Source organism: Kalmanozyma brasiliensis (assembly GCF_000497045.1).
Source record: "Kalmanozyma brasiliensis GHG001 unplaced genomic scaffold PSEUBRA_SCAF20, whole genome shotgun sequence".
Taxonomy (NCBI): Eukaryota; Fungi; Basidiomycota; class Ustilaginomycetes; order Ustilaginales; genus Kalmanozyma; species Kalmanozyma brasiliensis.
The window spans coordinates 394,656-413,769 of NW_015961960.1; the positions used below are offsets into that span (position 1 = coordinate 394,656).

The window sequence follows — 19,114 nt, forward strand, 5'->3', positions numbered from 1 at the left end:
CTGAAGTGCAGGTGATATACAGAAATCGAGAGCAGACCGAAGCGCTGAAGATTGGGTTGCGTGTGGCGAAGGGTCCGTGGTTAAGGCGCAGCGCAATCCGGAATGACAAGACCATCCTTGAGCTTCTTGTTCGCATCGAACAGGCCCCAGTGAGCCTCGACGCCTCCGTACAGCACGTCCTTCCACGGCTCGTCGAAGGCCTCGAAAATAAAGCTGGGCTGGAGGGCGCTCTGCGTAAAGTTGGCGTTGGACTGACAGACAAAGGTCTGGAGGAACGTGTTGAGCTCAGCAATGCCCGCCGTGGCACCCTGGTAGGTCATGAGGCTGGTCTGGTTGGCGCCGGTGGGCCAGCCGGCTTCGGCGACGTAGAGCGTAGGCTTGTTGGGCGCGAGCAGCGCGGTGGAGGGCTCGTTGGTGTTGGTGTACTCGTAGATCCATCCGGCGGCTTGGTCGACGGGGAGACCGCCGAACCACGGGTGCACGTTGGCCATCACGTAGTCTGCTCCAGTGGCAAGCTGAGTCGAGACCATGCTGCCTGCATCAGCCGTGCCGATGGGGATGTACTTGCCGAGGTTGGGGAGAGCGTTGACAGTAGTGTTTACAGCAGCGATGTGAGCGAGGAGAGTGGTGACACTTCCACCATTGAGAAGGTACTCGTTGCCGACTGTGATGCCGGCAATGTGGTCCGTGCCGTAGGTCTTGACTGCATCGACGACGTTGTCGATCTGACGCTGGACCGTGTCGGCGTTGTCGTCGATCCATACGGCGAGGAAGACGGTCATGTCGACCTTGGTCTGCTTGATCGCCTCAAGCACCATCTGGGAGGTCTGACAGTCCGAGCCGTACAGTCGGACACGCGATGTCAGCTGGGAGAGAAGCTGAATGTCCTCCGTGACATTGCTCTGTGTCGCGCCGCACGAAGGATACTGCGCATGGAAGGGCGTGTAGCAGATTCCGTACATCGAGTGGTGCAAGCGGGGATCCTTGTCGAACTTGCTCGGGTCCGACTTGTCCGACTTGACCACGCCAGCTGTCGGATTGCCCGAGGGACCGCTGTTGGTCAAGGGGCCGTCGACGATGGTCGCGTTAGTGTTGTGACGAGTGGCGAAGAAGATGATGACGGCAAAGACGATGGCGGCAAGGATGGAGCCCGCCGCGATGAGGTATTTTTTGTGCGGAGCGAGGGCGGCGAGGAAGGGAAAGCGGGCCGGTTTCGGCGGTGCCAAGTTGTAGGCCGACTCGGTAGCCGCGAGTGCAGCGGACTTGCGCTTAATGTAGCGGTCGCGAGACTGAGCGAGCGAGTCGTGCGCACCCTGGTGTTCAGCGTCCTCCATGGCCCAAGCGTCTCCAGAATCGCGGTGCGAGTAGTAAGTCGAGGCACCATCGTCGTCGTACTGCCCAAATTTGGGCTCGTTCTGGTAGTAGAGCGTGTCGTGACTGTCAAAGGTCGGAAGATAGCCTCCACGGATCGTGTCTGGTGAAAGGGCCAGCGAAGAGCGGAAGGGAGATTGGGAGACGTAGCCGGAAGGGGCGGCGTGCAGCTCTTGCATCTCGTTCAGATGTCGTCGTGCAGGCGAGAGCGGCGTAGGTGCTACAAGAGGGGCTGGGTAGGGTGAGACCGAGTGAGAAGTGGCAAGATGGTGAGGAGCGGGAACGCCCGTATCGTCGTAGTCGACGGTGTCGACGTCAATGTTGTCGTTGTATGCGCCATGATGGTGCGAGGAAGAGGATGCGGGGGCAGCGTTGTATTGCCTGCTGCTCCGATAAGGAGAAGCGGTGTAGCGATCGGCCATCGTACAGAGGTCTCAACGTGCGAGATGCTGTGACAATGATGGTGGTGGAAGTGAGATGAGATGGAATGCAAATTGGCAACGGTCTTCATGAGAAGCAGAGAACACGCGTTCTGAGTCCATAGACTCGTTCAGCCAACGTAGTGTTGCAGGTGGGTTGGGAAGGGTGGACCGGGATGAAAGGGGGCGGAGTCGAATTTCGCCGTCGTCTGTGCAGCGGCGCATGACGACCAAAAAGACGCCGCAGGTAGATGCTCTTCTAACTTTTTAGTGCTTGGGTACTTTGGGGGCCTCTAAACGCCTTGACCTTCATCTTTGCTCGTCCAAGCGACTGCTTCTGCTTTATCATCGGTAAGGCTCCCTGATACTCGCTGATCGAAGCAACGCAATTGGCTCGTGTTGAAGTGCCAGGCAGGATGCGAGTTGAAAGGCCAAGGTGGTGTTTGGATAGAGACAGGGGCTCGCTTTGTTTGACAGCTCGCCAACTTCCATTTTAGGAACACACTGGCCAAGTGCCCAACACTTGGAAGTTCAAAATTGGTGCTGGAGTCGAGTTGTGTCTTAACATGTAACTGATTCTCATTATGTCAGCGTGACTACGAACGATGAGGAAAAGCTCGACAGGCAAAGCCGAGAAGAAAGCTCGAATCCTTCTCATCAGCAACACTCATCGACTTGCTCGTCGACATCGACCACCATTGATCACCCACTATCCCTATTCGCACACCATAGCAACAATGCTTCAACGACTCGCAAGCTCATGGGCGCCAAAAGCCATGCGCGCAGTCGCATCAGGCTCATCCGCGGCTCGTCAAATGCAACCGTCTGGCTCCGTCATCCGCCAATTCTCATCGTCGTCATTACGATTCAACAGCGAGGAGGACAAGTCGGCAATCACACAGCAGCTCGAGGCACAGACATCAGGACAGCCTACTTCCGACCCCACCTCGGCAGGCAGCAACAATGTATCCGATGCTCAGCAGCGCGAGCTCTCCGCCCAAGCTGAAGCCGAGTCGGCTGCTTCCACCGCAACGAGCGCAGGCAGGCCAGCAGCGCCCACCAACCTCGACGACATTCTTGGCTCCCTCGATGCGGTATCGTCCCTCCCTGGCTCTGAAGCTGCCGCTGCCGACGAAGCCTCCGCATCCTCCTCGTTCCGCGACCGCGCTTCCCCCATCGTCCGCGGTTCTGCAGCCTCGCGCTACTCCTCGACCCTCTTCCAATCCTCCTCCGCCCTTCCTCATCGCCTCTTCGTCAACTCTTCGCGTAACAACACCATCCTCACCCTCACCTCTCCCTCTGGCGACCCGCTCGCCTCCGCCTCAGGTGGCAGTGTGGGCTTCAAAAAGTCCGCCCGCTCCGGTTACGAGGCTGGCTACCGTGCGGCGTTCTCCATGTTTGGCAAGATCAACGAGTTCAAGGATGCATGGCGGATCCAGCACTTGGAGGTGCTTTGGAACGGGTTCGGACAGGGAAGGGAGGCAGTGTATAGGGCCATGTTGGCTGGTGAGGGTCAGGCGACCAAGAATCTGATCAGCAAGATGACCGATAAGACGCCGGTCAAGATCGGAGGTGTCAGGCCGAAGAAGCGCAGGATGTTGTAGAGGGACCACTCTCAATGGTTATGTTGGTTTTCACAAGCATATGCGGCTGCTGAGATTGCCGGCGTAAGAGCTGCTAGAGGATCCCAGATGTACTTTTACTTTGAACGCAAACGACCAAAATCATCATTCCATGCGCACATGTCCGCCTTGCACGAAATTTCAGCCTCCTGAGAGGTCTCTGGCTGCGAAGAGCACTTAGACTGACCTGCAAGGGATACTCGAGTCGCCGTCGAAGAGCCGTAGGATCGTACAGAGGAGTATTCCAGGCTTAGTCTGAAATCGGGCAACAATTGCAGTCCCGATCGCCCACACGCACAGACCCGACCAAGTCTTCAAGGGTCTCGCTCGCTCCACTTCCCATCCTTCGCTTCCACCTCCTGCTCCGACTTGCTTCCCCTCGAACGCGATCAGGGGTAAGCCCGCCGCCATCATGCCACAACTCTACCCGATACCCCTCGGCATCGCCGGCTACCTCGGCTTCTCTGGTTACCGCAAAGGCTCGCTCTCCCTCGATGGAGCCATCACGGCCGGTCTCGTGGGCTACGCGTCCATGGCCAACCCGTTCGTGGGGTTCGGGTTGACGCTCATCACCTTCTACCTTGCCGGATCGCGAGCGACAAAGTTCAAAGCGCAGATCAAGGAGTCTCTCGAGACGCACGCCATCGAACCTCCCGCACCGACCCCGGCGGAAAACGGAAAGAAGAGGGATACGACCTCGGGCAACCGATCCGCGTGGCAGGTGCTGTGCAACAGCTTCACCGCCGTCGTCGCATGTCTAGCATTCCGATATCTCAACGAGGGCAGAGACGTGGTAGACCCGCTCTCGAACGCGGTAAGGGTGCTGGAGGTGGCAGGGCGAAGGGTGGAGCTGTCGAACCTGATGCTGACGCTGGTGGTGGGTGGACATTATGCTGCGTGCATGGGTGATACGTTCGCTTCCGAACTCGGCATCCTTTCAACCGCCGAACCGAGGTTGGTCACTAGCCCGTGGAGGAGGGTGCCCAAGGGGACGAATGGTGGCGTCTCTCCACTCGGCTTGGTGGTCTCGGCGCTAGGAGGCACACTGATTGGGGTGACGATGAGCCTCTCCCTCCTCACCACGCATTCTGACCTCAACGTCGAGGGGCACGCAAAGCTGGTTGCGCTGCTCACCGCGGCCGGGCTTGCGGGATCACTGCTGGACAGCGTGCTAGGCGCAACACTTCAGCAGACGCTGTACAATCCGAGCAGCAAAAAGGTCCTCGTCGGCCAGGTGATTGATGTGCTGGATGGCAAGAAGCAGGATGAGCCCAACGCGACGTGGGTCAGCGTCACAGGGTGGAACGTGCTCAGTAACAACGCGGTCAACTTTGTCGCCTCTGCGGCGACCGCGGTGGGGACTGCATGGATTGGGACGAAGCTGTTCTGACGCAAATGACAATACGTTCACACACAGATGATCGCATGCTAAGAGAAGCGGTGCGATTAGAGACCGAGCAGAATGCCCACGTGCTCGGGGGTCGTCTTGACCAAGCCGTCCTCGTACCCATTCGTCCTGTCCTGTACGGCCTCCACGATGTCTCGATACGACTGTGTCATGCGTTGCAGACCCGCAATATGCACCCTGTGTCTAGCCGCTGGGCTAGCCAGCCTTGCCAGATTCCTTGACGTGAGCAGATCTTCCTGCGCCAGACACTGCTCGAACGTCGTCAGCGCCCCCAGCACCTCTGCACCCCTCGCTCCAGGTACGCTTGACAGCTTCGTCCCCTCCTTCCTTGCCTTCATGGCTGTGAGAACAGTTGCCAGGCCGGAGCGCTGCAGAAGGTTGACCGCGTGTTCCTCTGTCAGCTCTCCCAGCGTGCGCTCGAGTGAGCTGTGCAGCTGACCCGCCTTCCATGAGGCGAAGGGATGCTTGTCGAGAGTCGAGCTGAGCGCTTCAAGACAGTTGCAGGTGAAGATACGCGCTTCCCACCGCGCCATCTCTTCGGAGCGCGAGCGGGGCCGTTTGGAGATGTGCACCCCCGCCATGCGTTCTACCAACGCGATCAGCGGGTCCACGAGGTTGATCAGCACAAAGTCGAAGTTGCTCAAAGACGCGGCTACCTTCGACGGCTCTGTTGGGGGCTGTGGTTCGCTGTGCGGGACGTCTTCAGGTAGCGACCGTGAGAATTCGCCCATGAGCTCTTTGACCGTGCTGATTCCCGCAACGAGCGGCGGCGGGAGCGAGAGATCCGTTTCCGGTGCGCCATCGTACCGCTCGATCCCGCGCTTCTGCCGCTCGACCGTGTCGGCAAACGCGCTCACCGCCAAATCGGAGAGCTCGCCCAGGGTCTTGCTGAGGCTAGCGCGCGAGCCGATGGTTTTAGCCATGATCGAGCGGTAGAATTGAACGAGGTGGGCGAGACGGTAGGATGTTACGCTGCCTTCTTGTGAGCGAAGGGTTTGCTGAATGCGCAGATTGAGTGGGCGACAGCAGCCGTCGAGGTTCGAGTTCAACACTTCGCGGACGAGCGCTTCGCCAGGGCCGAGGCGTAACGAGTCCGGATCAGATCCTGTGAGGTCCAATGAGCCCTCTAGCCCACGACGTCGTTGACCGGTGCGTCGACCGCCTTCACCCTCCTTCTCGTCAAACAGGGCGGTGAGGAACTCGCGCTCCGACGCCACGGTCTGGTGGATCCAGGCGAGCATGTCACCTACGTACCGTGTCGGATCGTGCGCGTGCAGCTCGATCGGTCCCGGCAAATACGTCGGTGGTCCCGCACCCATCGTCAGCGCCGCCATGAAGGCGTTGGCGAGGATGGAGCTGCGCGTTTGGACCAGCGTGGTGAGTGCGCTCCGCAACAGGTCTTGACGTGCGTGTTTGAGTCGACTCGTCGCCTCGCGGAGACTGGGTGATACTTCGAGACCTTCCTTGACAGGTTGACGGAACTCGAAAGAGCACCACTTGTATAGCTTCTGGTAGGCTTGATCGAGATCATCGGCGGTGGATTTCATGATGTCCATCCCTGCGCGAGTGCCTCCGCCCGCACTGGCCGTCGACCCGGACGCAGGCGCAGACTCGGACCCTTGAAGAAGAACCTGACACTCGCTACGTATGCGCTGCAGCTTGTCCATGGCCCCGAATAGATCCTGAGCCACGCGCACTTCGCGAGAGTAGATCGAGGCGCGCTCGGCCTCAGAAAGAGTGAAGCGCGAGAGGAAGAGGTTGGCCACTTCGACCTGCGTCAGTGCAGCTGCTCGCTGTCGCTCGAGACCCTCGGCATGTTCGACGAGGTAGCGACTAGATTCTTCTGCTGCGCGTAGCTTGTCTTGGACGGTGTTGCAGGAAGTGTGCATCGCAGCAACGTCGGATGAAAGGCGAACTAGGCCGTCGTCGACGGTCTGGAGAACACGAATGATGTCATCTGTCGCATTGAGCATGCGTGATTGGATGTCGCCTTCGAGGTCGCGACGGGCCCGAGCGGTGTCGACGAGGTGGAGAGGGTCAGAAGAGGAGCTGGTTGGTGGCTTGGCTGGTGGCCTGCGGAGATTGGTGTCTCGTTGTGCGGTCTGGGTGGAGGAGCCGGAGCTTGAGCTTGAGGCGGCCGGATACATCTCTGCAAGGGTGTCGAGCGCTCTGCGGATGTCCTTGCCGTCGCTGGGCCCTTGCAGCAGCACGGAACGGACTCGTGTTGCCAACGGTCGCGTCGCGGATGAAGCTGACGAGGGGCCTGCGACATCGTTGGCAGCAAATCTGGTTGATGGACCTGGTGATAGCAGGCCAAGCCCGTCGGGCTGAGTCGCGGTCATGTCGATGACGCTTGTGGGTGGCCGGACAGTGTCGAGGCGAGCGAGGCTCGTTTGTGTTGGTGTTGGAAAGAATCGAGCTGCAAGAAGAACTTGGCGTCGTTCAGGGTTTCAGGCGGAGGCGTCTCGTGGCCTGTGCATGCATATCTGATCAAGATTCGACTTAGACCCGATGACCTGAATTTCCCAACTTTTGTTAAACCGGACATCTGGCCGACCATTTTCAAAGCATCTTCCCATCAGAAAGATCTGCGCAACGACATCTCGACGGAGAGCCCAGCTGATGATCGTCGATAGTCGTCAAGACTGATTGGCTCCACCATCTAGGTCGAGCTGGACAAGACCGACTCAATCACGCCATCGTTTCGAGTCTCGACCTCGTGGCAATGGATCGCCAGCCAATGGTGGAGCGTACCTCTTAATTTGAGTGGTTTGACGGTGATGGACGTTGACAGAAAAGACGTGCATCGGTGACCTAGCCCACCAATGAGCAGTCGGACTGGTCAGATCGAGGTCGAGACCGGTTCGTATGGTCCGCTTCTGCGCGCAGCCAATCATCGCAGACGACGGTCCGATGCTGCTTCCGATTGCTGACGATGATTCGCGCGGGTCAAGTTCTGTGCTGTGTGACAAAGCGGACAATCCGTAAGAAGGTCAGCTCGTTGTTTCTGGACCGGGTATCAGCCCGGCTATCCGATCATCCTGCGAAGATGATGGCCCCTTTTCGCAGTAGGGGACGCTCCTGAATCTATCCCTGCACACTTTCCACGGCCCTCATGACTTCCCACCCTAGATAAAGCAGTCGGCTGACATATACCTATTGAGGCGTATGCAGCTTGCATTGGTGAGTGAAAAGTCCCCACGCGCTTGGTCTTGAGTCCAGCGCCAGCGGTGGCTGTTTGCATGAAACGGCGGAATGACCGATGCCAGATGGGAGAATTCGAAATTGCCAGATTTGCACAGACGCGCGTCTGCAGCGGTAGAAACATGAAATGCAAAAAACTTTTTTTCTCGGAGAGTTTCCCGCAAGTGATTGGCTGGGAGGCGCATCGGAAAGCGTGACAAACAAACGCTAGACGCAGTTCACAGCACAGATTGGATTGCAATCGGCTGAAACCGTACAAGGCTCCCTTCACAGCAGCTTCCCAAACGCTACCAAGTGCTAGGTGAAGGCGCTGTACACTCGGGCGGACTCACTCGCGCACGATCAAGAGAGCGCGACGAACACAAGTCTGCAGGCTAGACGGGCGGCAGCTGAATCGGCGGTTGCGGACGGGTGCGGGAGCGGAGCACGAAAAAGAAAATCGAGCTGCAGCAAAAGCGTTCGGAAGACAGTGATGCGAACCTGTGGCCAACGGTCGTTCCGCCGCAGACCCACGACTCACGCGGTCCGTGGTTGAACGCCTTCTGTGCGTGTCTTTGCACAAGCGAGTTTCTTGGCGGTCAACCTGTTCAATGCCAGTCATTCCTTCGAAAGCCGCTCCTTGCAGCTGTGCTGCAGATCATCAATCAGACTCGGACGTCGCTGACAGATGACAGCGGTCTGCCCACCCGGCTTTGAGAGTATCACATTGCCTGTGTAAGCTTGCTTTCGGCCACTTACAGCCGATGAAGCGAGGAAGAGCACGAGTCGAGGTCGGTGGTGTCGGTCAGTAGCAGCGCGCAAAAGCTTGACCGGCAAAAGCAAGGACGGGGGTACAAAAGACTCAGCATGCTACGTCGACTTTCGATATCGGACAGACCGGTAACACCGACGAACTCGTCTCTGGCGTCTGAGTGCGGGGTCACGTTGATCCATTCTCACCGACCCTTCGGCTGTGATCAAGGTGATGCGCCGATAAGCAAGTGCGGGGCATCATGGATGGGGGGAGACAGACGAGCCAAAGGGCAGCGAGAGCGTGGTGATACAAGGGGAAAGGCGTTCAGATGCATGCATGCTCTCTCGAGGTCGACACGGACAAGGCTCATCCGAACTCGCTTCCTGGCAACCTTTCGAGTCCGGTCGTCGAAGGGGGACACGCTTTCAAAGTTGACGCCATCGTCCCATTCCAGCCCCTCGTTCAACCCAGATAGTAGATGATCAGCTTTTTCGTCATCAATGCTGTGGCCACACAATGGCGTGCGAGATAGAATGGACCTGCTCTGAAGCGATGGCGAAACAGAATTCATGCTGATGAGACTAGGCGTTCGAACTCGCTCGTAGCCATTGTGCTTGGATAGCCGATCCGACTCAAGCCTGTGCGTATCAGCGGACAACCTCGCCAAACGCACAACTTAAGTCAAAGACCGAAAAATATTAACATTTTGCCAAGCGAACGAGACTGGCGGAGTGCAGCTGTCAAGCAGCGTGACAGGCTTGGCTCGCACAACACAAGTGTTTTCGTATCTCTCTCCAAGCCAACCCTGGGCTTGAAACAACCTCGCTCGCTTTGCGCCGTTGTTCTCCCTTGTTCGGGCTTTGCAGTGGCCTTCTGGGCTAACTAGGGTCGATGTTTCTCATGTGGCAAAGCCTCGCGCAACAGCCGACTCGCTTGTACTGATCCATACCTCTGCTGACCGGCGTGCTATCGGCGGTATCCGAAAACGCAGAGACGCAGGCACACGACCGACCATGAGACCAACGCGCTCCTCGTCCTTATCGGAGCTACCGAACAAGAGATGTCTTCCGTGAGAAGAGAGAAGAGTGTGGGACCTGCATTAAGCTCAGATCAAGCCCGCGAACGAACGGTCCAATCGCCCACCGCGGATCAAAGCTGAGATGAAACCAACGCAATCGGAGCTGCGGCCTTGTCCCCTTTCTGCGCAGAACCTCGTCCAATCTCCTCGCTCTTTCCGGCTGTTTGTCATTCAAGCGGCGGTCCGCCTGCTTCCTCGTTCATCCGCGCTGTCTGTCTTCTTTGCCTCCTCGTATAAGATTGTCCCTAGGGTTAGCTCATCCCTTCTTCCCTCCTCCCACCACCATCCCTTCCCCTGTCTCTAACCCCGAGTGGCCACTCCTCACCATGCCTCTCGACATTCAAGACAACGCCATTGCTGGCCACGCTGAGGCTCAGCGCGACATCTACGTCGCCGACGTCAAGGCTCACGGTGGCAAGGAAGACGCTCATCCCGTCGCCCACCTCGAGTCCGGCGTTGCCGTCGAGTCGAACGACGACTTCATCGCTCCCACCGACGAGGACCTCGCCACTTTGCGTCGTGTCCCCGAGAAGCTTCCCTGGACCACCTACGCTATCGCTTTCTGCGAGCTGGCCGAGCGTTTCTCGTACTACGGATGTGTCCAGGTCTTCCAGAACTTCATCCAGCAGCCCCGTCCCTCGTACAGTCGTACCGGTGCTGGTGGCGCCAACGGCCAGTCGGGTGCCCTCGACGAAGGCCAGCAGGCCGCCACCGGTCTGAGCACCTTCAACACTTTCTGGGTCTATCTCATGCCCATCCTCGGTGCCTACCTCGCCGATACCCGCTGGGGTCGTTTCAAGACCATCTGCATCGCTGTTTTCGTCGCCATGGTTGGACACGTCCTCCTCATCGTCTCTTCGCTTCCTACGGTCCTTGACAACCAGAACGGCGCCATGGCTTGCTTCGTTATCGCCATCATCATCATGGGTGTGGGTACGGGCTGGTTCAAGAGCACCATCAGCCCCTTGATTGCTGAGCAGGTCAACGGCTCCAAGCAGTCGGTCCAGACCCTCAAAACCGGCGAACGTGTCATTGTCGATCCCGTCTTGACCATCAGCCGTATCTTCATGTACTTCTACCTCTTCATCAACATTGGCGCCCTCGGCGGACAGCTCGGCATGTCCTTTTCCGAGAAGTACGTCGGCTTCTGGCTCGCTTACACTCTGCCCACCATCGTCTTTGCTCTCTGCATTCCCGTTCTCGCTTTCGGAAGCAAGTACTATGTCAAGACGCCTCCCTCCGGTTCCGTCCTGGGCGAGTGCATGCGCCTCTGGTCTTTCGCCGCTAAGGGTCGCTGGTCGCTCAACCCCATCACTCTCGTCAAGAACATGCGTGCCGACGACTTCTGGGAGAACGCCAAGCCTTCCAAGCAGACCGCCGAGTCCAAGCCTCGCTGGATGACCTTCGACGATGCCTGGGTCGACGAGGTGCGACGTGGCTTCAAGGCCTGCACCGTCTTCCTCTGGTTCCCTCTCTACTGGCTCACCTACAACCAGATCACCAACAACCTCGTCTCGCAGGCCGCCACCATGGAGGTCAACGGTCTCCCCAACGAGGTCGTCTCCAACCTGGACCCCTTCGTTCTGATCATCCTCATTCCCATCTTCGATCTTTTCCTCTACCCCGCTCTGCGCAAGGCCGGCATCAACTTCACTCCCCTCAAGAAGATTGCTCTCGGTTTCCTTACCGGCGCTCTCGCCATGGTCTGGGCCGCCGTCGTGCAGCACTACATCTACAAGACCTCGCAGTGCGGCAAGAGCGCCTCGACGTGCTACGACATCAACGGTGACGGCATTGCCGACCTTGGCGCTGACGGATCTGAGGACGGCGCCGTCTACGTGCCCGCTCCCCTTAACGTGTGGATCCAGTCGGGCTCGTACATCCTCATTGCCATCTCGGAGATCCTCGCTTCCATCACCGGTCTCGAGTACGCCTTCTCCAAGGCCCCCAAGTCGATGCGATCGCTCGTCATGTCGATGTTCCTCTTCACCTCGGCCATCGCTGCTGCCCTCCAGCAGGCCTTCATCGCCCTCTCGGAGGACCCCAACCTGGTTTGGAGCTACACTGTGTTTGGCTGCATCGCCTTTGCCGGCTTCATCGGCTTCTCGATCTCGTTCAGGAAGCTCGACGCCGAGGAGGATGCGCTCAACCAGCTCGACGCCGGCAAGGTGCACGCCGAGGAGTCCGAGCCCGGTCACTCGGAGAAGTCGCTCGCTCCTTGAGCGTGACTTAAACCAGCACAACAACTCTCTCTGTACTTTAGGCTTGCTGCTTTCGTCTTCATTGTAACACGGGCATTGAATGCAGCTGAATCGGATATACCTCTCACGTCACTTGCGCACCGCTGCTTGCTTGACGTGTATCAGATCACCTTATGAATAGACCCACGACTTGTGTCACCCTGCATTGTCGTCACGGTTCGAGGGGAGGACGAGGTCGAGCGCCGATTTTGAGATGTTACGTTGATCACACACACAGAGCTCAAAATTGCGCGCTTGACAACCCTTCCGGTTGAGCTTGTTGGCTCTGTGCGCCTGTGACCCAGGCGGTGTCACTTTCTTCTCAAGGAGCACAGCACGCACGGTGACCCGAAAGCCAAGAAAGTGACACTGACACACTGTTGAACGTGCTCAATTCACCTTGGCAGTCCCTGTCCAGCTGACAGCCTTGATCATCTCCACCATCGTCCTCGAGCCGTCCTTGGGTCGCCTATCTGTCTGCTTTTTGCTGTTGTCTTTGGGCTGGTCCCGAGCTGGCGACTCACACCACCATGCAGTCGCCGGCGTACAACACCATCGCCACGCCCGATTCGCGCACTCGCGCAAAGGTGCGCATGGAGCCCGTCACATCTCCATCACGTCCCTCAGGCTCATCGGCACACACATCGTCGTCATCGCTGCTTGGCTTTCCGATTCCGACAGACTTGCTGCTCGGGCTGTTGCTCAACAAGACGCTTCTAGCATCGGCAGCACTGTTGGTACGCGCATGGCTCGCATCTTCACACAGCGAATCAATACACTTGCAGTTCTCCCTCGACGATGCAGACTCGACGAGACCGAGGAGCACCATCTCGAGCAGTGCCAGCTCGTGGGCAATTGCCACATCCGCCTTTTTCATCGCAGCATCACTCCAGGCCGTGTGGTTTAAGGCATGGCAGTGGCTGCCAGCAGTCAAGAGGGTCGACAAGCGCAGACTCTGCGCCTTGGCTGCCATCTCCTTTGCGCAGCTTCTCGTCTGGCTCATGGCCTTGCACAAGCTCGATGCCGTCAACGTCATCATCTTCACCCAGTACTGCGAGATCTGGGCTGTAGACCTCGCCAGAAGCCTTCGGGGTCGCAGCTACGGCGGATACACAACGCTCTTTGCTCTCGCCATCTCCTTCCTTTCCTCCATCTTGAACGCCGGCGCGCCACTGGCTGCAAATGACAGCTTCTCGAGTCAGCTTCTCGAAATGTACGCAGACAACGATTTGCCCGACAGCCTCCGAAGGAACAGACCCGCTGATCTGGCGTCGCCCTCTCAGCTTCGAGCTGCCTCCGCGGCGGTGGATGTGTCGGTCGCCAACTTCAGCGTCTTTGGCACGCTTACCGGCCATGCTTATCTCCTCATCTTTGCTCTGCTCACGATCGAAAGGGAAAGTGCGCTGCTCAGTGCCAGCAGAGACACAGGTGGTCGACGCAAAGCAGGAATCGTGGCCACCATCGTAGCTTCCGCCTTCACCTTGCCGGCATCGCTTCTCTTCCACTTGCTGGGATTCTCGACCCTCCCAGCCCTGTCATCGCTTGTTTCATCATCTTCAGGCGGAAGCTCTGGCTCTTCGACTTTCAACCATCTACCAGCATACCTTGCCATCAGCTTTGGATTCTTGATCCTCGAGCCTCTTGTCAGCACCTCGATCGAATCGCACGCTTCCACCAAAGATCGCGTCGCACATGGCTGGCCCATCGCTGTCCTTGCTTCTTTCGGAATCGGCTTCGTTGGATTTGGCCTTAAGCCGCAATGGTCGCAGATCATCGTGGCTCTCCTCGTCGGACAAGCACTGCGCACCGTTCTGAAACACTCGCCAGATCACGTCTCATCTCGCTTCGCTTCCTCTTCACCGAGCAAAGGAGACGTAGCACAGAGCGGTGGTGCGTCCACGAAGTCGTCCGACATCTCCGCTGTGCAGGAGCTCGTCGACTCTTTCCGCTCTGGTGCAGCTGCCACGCGACGCACGATCAAGATCATCCTCGCCAACCCGGACTCGCGCAAGATCTTCCAGTTCCTCATGCTCAACCTGGCCTTCATGGGCGTGCAGCTTCTGTGGGGAGTATGGACCAACAGCTTGGGTCTCATCAGCGACGCGATCCACATGTTTTTCGACTGCGCCGCCATCGGCATGGGTCTGTTTGCCAGTGTCATGGCGACTTGGCCCACCGATTCGACGTTTACGTATGGATACGGTCGAGTCGAGACGCTCAGTGGATTCGCCAACGGCATCTTTCTGATCCTCATCTCGGTCTTTATCGTGTTCGAGGCGGTGCAGCGCATCATCGAGCCGCCGGTGATGAACAACAACACGCAGCTGCTCATTGTCAGTAGCATGGGACTCGGCGTTAATCTTTTCGGCATGTGGGCCACGGGTGGGCATCACCACCACGGTCATTCGCATGGGCATGGACACGATCATGGTCACGGACACGGGCACGATCACGGACACGGCCATTCGCACAACATGATGGGTGTCTACCTTCACGTCATGGCCGATACGCTGGGCTCTGTGGGTGTCATCATCAGCACGCTGCTCATCGGGCAGTTCGGATGGACCGGGTTCGATCCGATCGCCTCTCTCTTTATCGCGTTCATGATCGTCGGCTCGGTGATTCCACTCGTGCTCGAGTCGGGGCGAATCCTCTGCCTCGAGGTAGGAGCGCATCGAGAAACCGAGATGACCGAGGCGTTAGACTCACTTCGCAGCATCGACGGCGTTGTCTCGTATCACTCGCCGCGCTTCTGGCCGAAGGATGCAGAGACACTGATCGGCGTCATCCGTGTGCAGATTTCATGGCCTGTCACCGGCTCTACAGCGTACGATGACGGCCATCAGCAAGCACACGAGCACCCTCATGGCGACAGCCGTGGCCACAATCACGAGCATAGTCACGACCATGGCCACCATCATGGTCACAGTCGTGGTCACACCAGTGAGGATAGTGGTGCAGTATCAAAAGGTGACTCGGCCACAGTGACGCCAGAAGCGATAGCAAAGAAGGTGGAGAATATGCTAAAATCGCGCATTCACGGCCTCGAAAGTGTAGCGGTGCAGCTGGAGAAGGTCGGCGCCGGAATTGGTGTGTCGCCCAACGGTGCGTTTGCAAGCACGCCCATGTCAGCCTCGCCTTCGTACAGTAGCACGTACGACGGCAGTCCGACCGCTTCACGGAGGACCAGCGAGGTGCAGGGTCTATCCCCTGCTGTAGCGCATCGTCATCATCATCAGCATTGAATTGACATAGAGGGATACGATACGCGCCCTATCTTGTTTGACACTGTGATGCGTGTGGGCCAGTAAGTCCTTGAGCATGGAGGAGAGCGAACGAGGGCCTTCCGGCGGTCCGCGGAGACGAAATGTTCCCAGTGTTAGACTCTTGTGCCGGTGCCGCGACGTCATGCTGCGAGCATGGGCCAAGTCCGCAAATATAAGGTTGTGGCTGTTCGTTGCTGCGCAGTGCTTTCTGACTTTCATCACCTTTCGTCGGCAAACGGTCTCGCCCAACTCAAGCCAAGATTATCGTAATCGTTTGAAAGCGTCCTCAAGCCAATCGGGCACACGCAGTCATGTCGAACCAATACTCGTACGCAGGTGGTGGAGGAGGTGGAGGTTACGGTGCACCTCCGCCCGGTCAACAGGGGGGATATGGACAGCAGCAGCAGTACGGAGGCGGCGGAGGCGGATACGGAGCACCACCTCCTCAGCAAGGCGGTGGCGGTGGATATGGCGCCCCTCCTCCCGGTCAGCAAGGTGGATATGGTGCCCCTCCTCCCGGTCAGCAGGGTGGAGGGTACGGCGCACCTCCTCCGGGACAGCAAGGCGGATACGGCGGTGGCCAGCAGCAGTCATCCTACGGCGCACCCGCACAAGGCTATGGTCGCCCACAAGTGTACAACTCCTCGACGGGGCCTCCTCCTGGAGCGGATCCTCAGCTGTGGCAGTGGTTCATCGCTGTCGACCGCGACCGCAGTGGACAGATCAACGCGCAAGAACTCAGCCAAGCGCTCGTCAACGGCGACTGGACGCCCTTCGACCTGGACACAGTCAAGATGCTGATGAGCGTATTCGACGTTGACCGCAGCGGCCAAATCAGCTTCAACGAGTTCGCTGGTCTTTGGAAATACATTCAGGACTGGCAGGGCGTCTTCCGTCATTTCGACCAGGACCGCTCGGGCTCAATCGACCAAGGCGAACTGGCAAACGCGCTGCAGTCCTTCGGATACCGTCTCTCGCCCAAGCTGCTCCACATTGTGACGCAAAAGTACAGTACGTATCCAACCCTCCCGAAGCCAGATGGACGGCTGAGATCCGCTGAACTGACCGTGTTCTATTCGTACTGACCCTCAGCAGTAACTTCTGACTCTGGCGCCCCAGGTGGCATGGCTTCGACAGGACCAGCGCGAGGCGCACCCGGCATTACGTTCGATCGCTTCGTTAGGGCCTGCGTGGTAATCAAGGCGCTCACCGAGTCGTTCCAACGCCACGACAACAACCGCTCAGGCTGGGTGCAGATCAACTACGACACGTTTATGGAGATGTGCCTCTCGGCGCCTTGATCATCGCCTATTGCCTTTGCAATGCTGCGCTTCGATGTCATGTACTGCTCCGTCTTCTTTGTAGAATCAGTGTACACATGATGCAACACACTTCAACATGATCGCCCGTACGTCCGTCTGCCTTGATCGCTATTGAGCGCCTGGTTGTCTCGATGAGGCTCAAGGTCGGAGTTGAGTTTGATTTTGGCGCCTCTGTTTCCGAGCCTCTTTTTCGAAGGATTTTGACATATTGCTGTGCTCGATTATCGAGACCGCACTCCAGCTGCATGGACCGCCGCAGGTCGCTTCAGCGCCCATGGCCACCAGATGGCGTAACTACAGCAGCTGGACGAACTACATAGGAAGAGCTCTGAGCACGACAAAGCGAGTTTCCGACTGACTATGCTAAAGGCCCGAACGAGATGATGTCCCAGATTGTGATTGCCAACCCTGCTGACCGCTACGCCTTGAATTCGAAAAGAAGAATGCGCTCTGCAGCCGCCGTATGCACGACTTTTCCGCCAAAAAGTGAGAATGGGCAACCGAGCAAGACAAGAAGGGTGCAGATGCTCTCTCGACCGTCTGGATAGGAAGATCCGCTGCTTGCTTGGTCATGATCCCACGGCCTGCCTCACTAGCTCAGCCATCGCGGCTTCTCCACTAACACCTTCTCACCACCAGCACTCCGATCCGACGGAACGGCCCGCTCATCGTTCCAGGCGCTGCCGACGCGCTCACTCAGCATTCCGTCGCGTCGCGGAGCGGAACAGCTCCAAATCCTCAACTATCCGCACATTGATCGGCACCGCTCAGCACACCAGCACGGCTCACATCGCAGCATACAGCGTGAGCTCACAGGTCTCATACAACGCCTTGATGCCCAACCAGTAAATTCAGCCGAGAGCTGCTCTCGCTCTCGTCGAGAGAGCTTCACCTCGAGGGCTCGGCTGGCTGGCTGCAGCTTCACCCGCACGCCATGGCTGCAGGTCTCTTTGCGTCGCTCTTCGCGGCGTCATCTTCGAGCTCAGCGCCTGAAACAACAACGCGGAAGCAATCACCACCAATCTCCGTCTATGACTCGGACGAAACCGACGATCTGGAGCATCAGAGTCCCATCACTGGTCACCATGACGTGCAGATGGCCGATGTTGAAGCCTCGGATGCAAAATCGACAGTCTCGCCCATCGATCCTGCCAGCTTGAAGGAGGCACAGGAGGTGGCAGATGTGGACATGCAGCTATCGTCACCACCCAGCTCGCCTCCCACCGCACCTGCCACGCCTCAAGATGCATCGATACCTCCCGCCAGTATTCGATCTGCAAAGATGGAGCCGACATCATCTGGCCCCGGCAAGCTGCTGTCCTCTGACTCGTCGCTCTCCACTCCAACCTCAGAGCGTGATCTATCGCTCGATCGACCCGGTCCCAGCTCAGCACCCGTCCCGCAACGCACCTCCCGCCGTCGAATGATGCCCGCTCGTCTGTCGCAAGTTTCGTCGCTGCTTGCTGGCTCGTCGCTCGAGGAGGAGCTCATGATGCTCGAGACGCCTGCATCACCATTGGGCAACAACCCTCAGCAGCACACAATTGGTCAGAATGGGACAGGTGCCATTACCTCCGCGGTGGGACACACGACATCCTCATCATCGCGTGCAGCTTTAGCACCCAGCAGCTACTTTTCGTCCTCTTCCATCGTCGTTCTCAGCTCAGATCCACAAGTCCTGGCGCGCGCTGTCTTCCAGAACGCGACGTCATCAAATGACGAAGCTGCTACGTCAAGCCTGAAAGTCAAGGCAGAATCGGAGGAAGCCAGCCTGGCTTCATCGTCACAAGCACCATCAAAGCCGATCAAAGCTCCAGTAGCCCCCTCGTCCTCCCTCGTCTCTACCCTGGCCATCAAGCGACAGCAGCTTATCGAGACACCCGACTTCAAGCAGCGAGATGATACCCTCTACATGCCCAAGACTCGCGGCCTGCGCTCCGAAGCTGCCGAAGACACATCTGATGCTGCCTATGAGCGCAGGCATCGCAAGCCAGAGGCGGCAGAAAAGCGTCAGAGGAAGGCAGAAGTGGATCGGCTGACCCGCGATCGGCAGAAGCTTCTTTTGCGAATCGAGCAGCTGAAGGCGGCGGAACCACGCATGCTTCAGCCCATCGTTGTCGCTCGAGACCAGGTCAGGGCAGAAGCGAGCGGGAGCAAAGATGAAGCGGCACAGCCAGACACCGAGGTCAGACCTCTGAGCGAGCGCATAGAGGATGTACGAAAGGAGCTGCTCGACGATGCATACGAGACCCTGGAGCGCTATGATCTGCTGCTTTCGATCTCAAACAACACCAAGCGAGCATCGCCCGGCCCATCGACATTGGCAAGCAAGCTCGAGTCGACATCGAACGCCGCGGACGATGAAACCACACGCAGTCAGTCGCCCAGGCTCAAGATTCGCATCAAAGCTGGTCGCGCCACCTGGGAGACCTCAGACAGCGCGAGCCCAAC

The 19,114-nt window shown here is 58.1% G+C and overlaps 7 protein-coding genes across 7 annotated transcripts; 5 read left to right on the top strand and 2 right to left on the bottom strand.

Annotated features, from left to right (window-relative positions):
• Nucleotides 1-80: 80 nt before the first annotated feature.
• Nucleotides 81-1,793, bottom strand: PSEUBRA_003243 (Glycoside hydrolase, family 17; the record flags this gene model as incomplete). Its single annotated transcript, XM_016436360.1, has 1 exon — nt 81-1,793. One exon carries the CDS (start codon nt 1,791-1,793, stop codon nt 81-83), a length of 1,713 nt encoding a protein of 570 aa, XP_016292406.1.
• Nucleotides 1,794-2,527: 734 nt separating this feature from the next.
• On the top strand, nt 2,528-3,394 carry PSEUBRA_003244 (Ribosomal protein S11; the record flags this gene model as incomplete). The annotated part of the gene is made up of 1 exon (XM_016436353.1): nt 2,528-3,394. The coding sequence occupies one exon, from the start codon at nt 2,528-2,530 to the stop codon at nt 3,392-3,394; it is 867 nt and encodes a 288-aa protein (XP_016292407.1).
• Nucleotides 3,395-3,824: 430 nt separating this feature from the next.
• Nucleotides 3,825-4,802, top strand: PSEUBRA_003245 (Protein of unknown function DUF92, TMEM19; the record flags this gene model as incomplete). The annotated part of the gene is made up of 1 exon (XM_016436352.1): nt 3,825-4,802. The coding sequence occupies one exon, from the start codon at nt 3,825-3,827 to the stop codon at nt 4,800-4,802; it is 978 nt and encodes a 325-aa protein (XP_016292408.1).
• A 56-nt stretch (nt 4,803-4,858) lies between these two features.
• Nucleotides 4,859-7,162, bottom strand: PSEUBRA_003246 (Conserved oligomeric Golgi complex subunit 6; the record flags this gene model as incomplete). The annotated part of the gene is made up of 1 exon (XM_016436371.2): nt 4,859-7,162. The coding sequence occupies one exon, from the start codon at nt 7,160-7,162 to the stop codon at nt 4,859-4,861; it is 2,304 nt and encodes a 767-aa protein (XP_016292409.2).
• A 2,999-nt stretch (nt 7,163-10,161) lies between these two features.
• On the top strand, nt 10,162-12,057 carry PSEUBRA_003247 (Proton-dependent oligopeptide transporter family; the record flags this gene model as incomplete). Its single annotated transcript, XM_016436343.1, has 1 exon — nt 10,162-12,057. The coding sequence occupies one exon, from the start codon at nt 10,162-10,164 to the stop codon at nt 12,055-12,057; it is 1,896 nt and encodes a 631-aa protein (XP_016292410.1).
• Nucleotides 12,058-12,605: 548 nt separating this feature from the next.
• On the top strand, nt 12,606-15,320 carry PSEUBRA_003248 (Cation efflux protein; the record flags this gene model as incomplete). The annotated part of the gene is made up of 1 exon (XM_059465002.1): nt 12,606-15,320. The coding sequence occupies one exon, from the start codon at nt 12,606-12,608 to the stop codon at nt 15,318-15,320; it is 2,715 nt and encodes a 904-aa protein (XP_059321375.1).
• Nucleotides 15,321-15,652: 332 nt separating this feature from the next.
• Nucleotides 15,653-16,642, top strand: PSEUBRA_003249 (EF-hand domain pair; the record flags this gene model as incomplete). Its single annotated transcript, XM_059465003.1, has 2 exons — nt 15,653-16,352; nt 16,437-16,642. 2 exons carry the CDS (start codon nt 15,653-15,655, stop codon nt 16,640-16,642), a joined length of 906 nt encoding a protein of 301 aa, XP_059321376.1.
• Nucleotides 16,643-19,114: the final 2,472 nt, after the last annotated feature.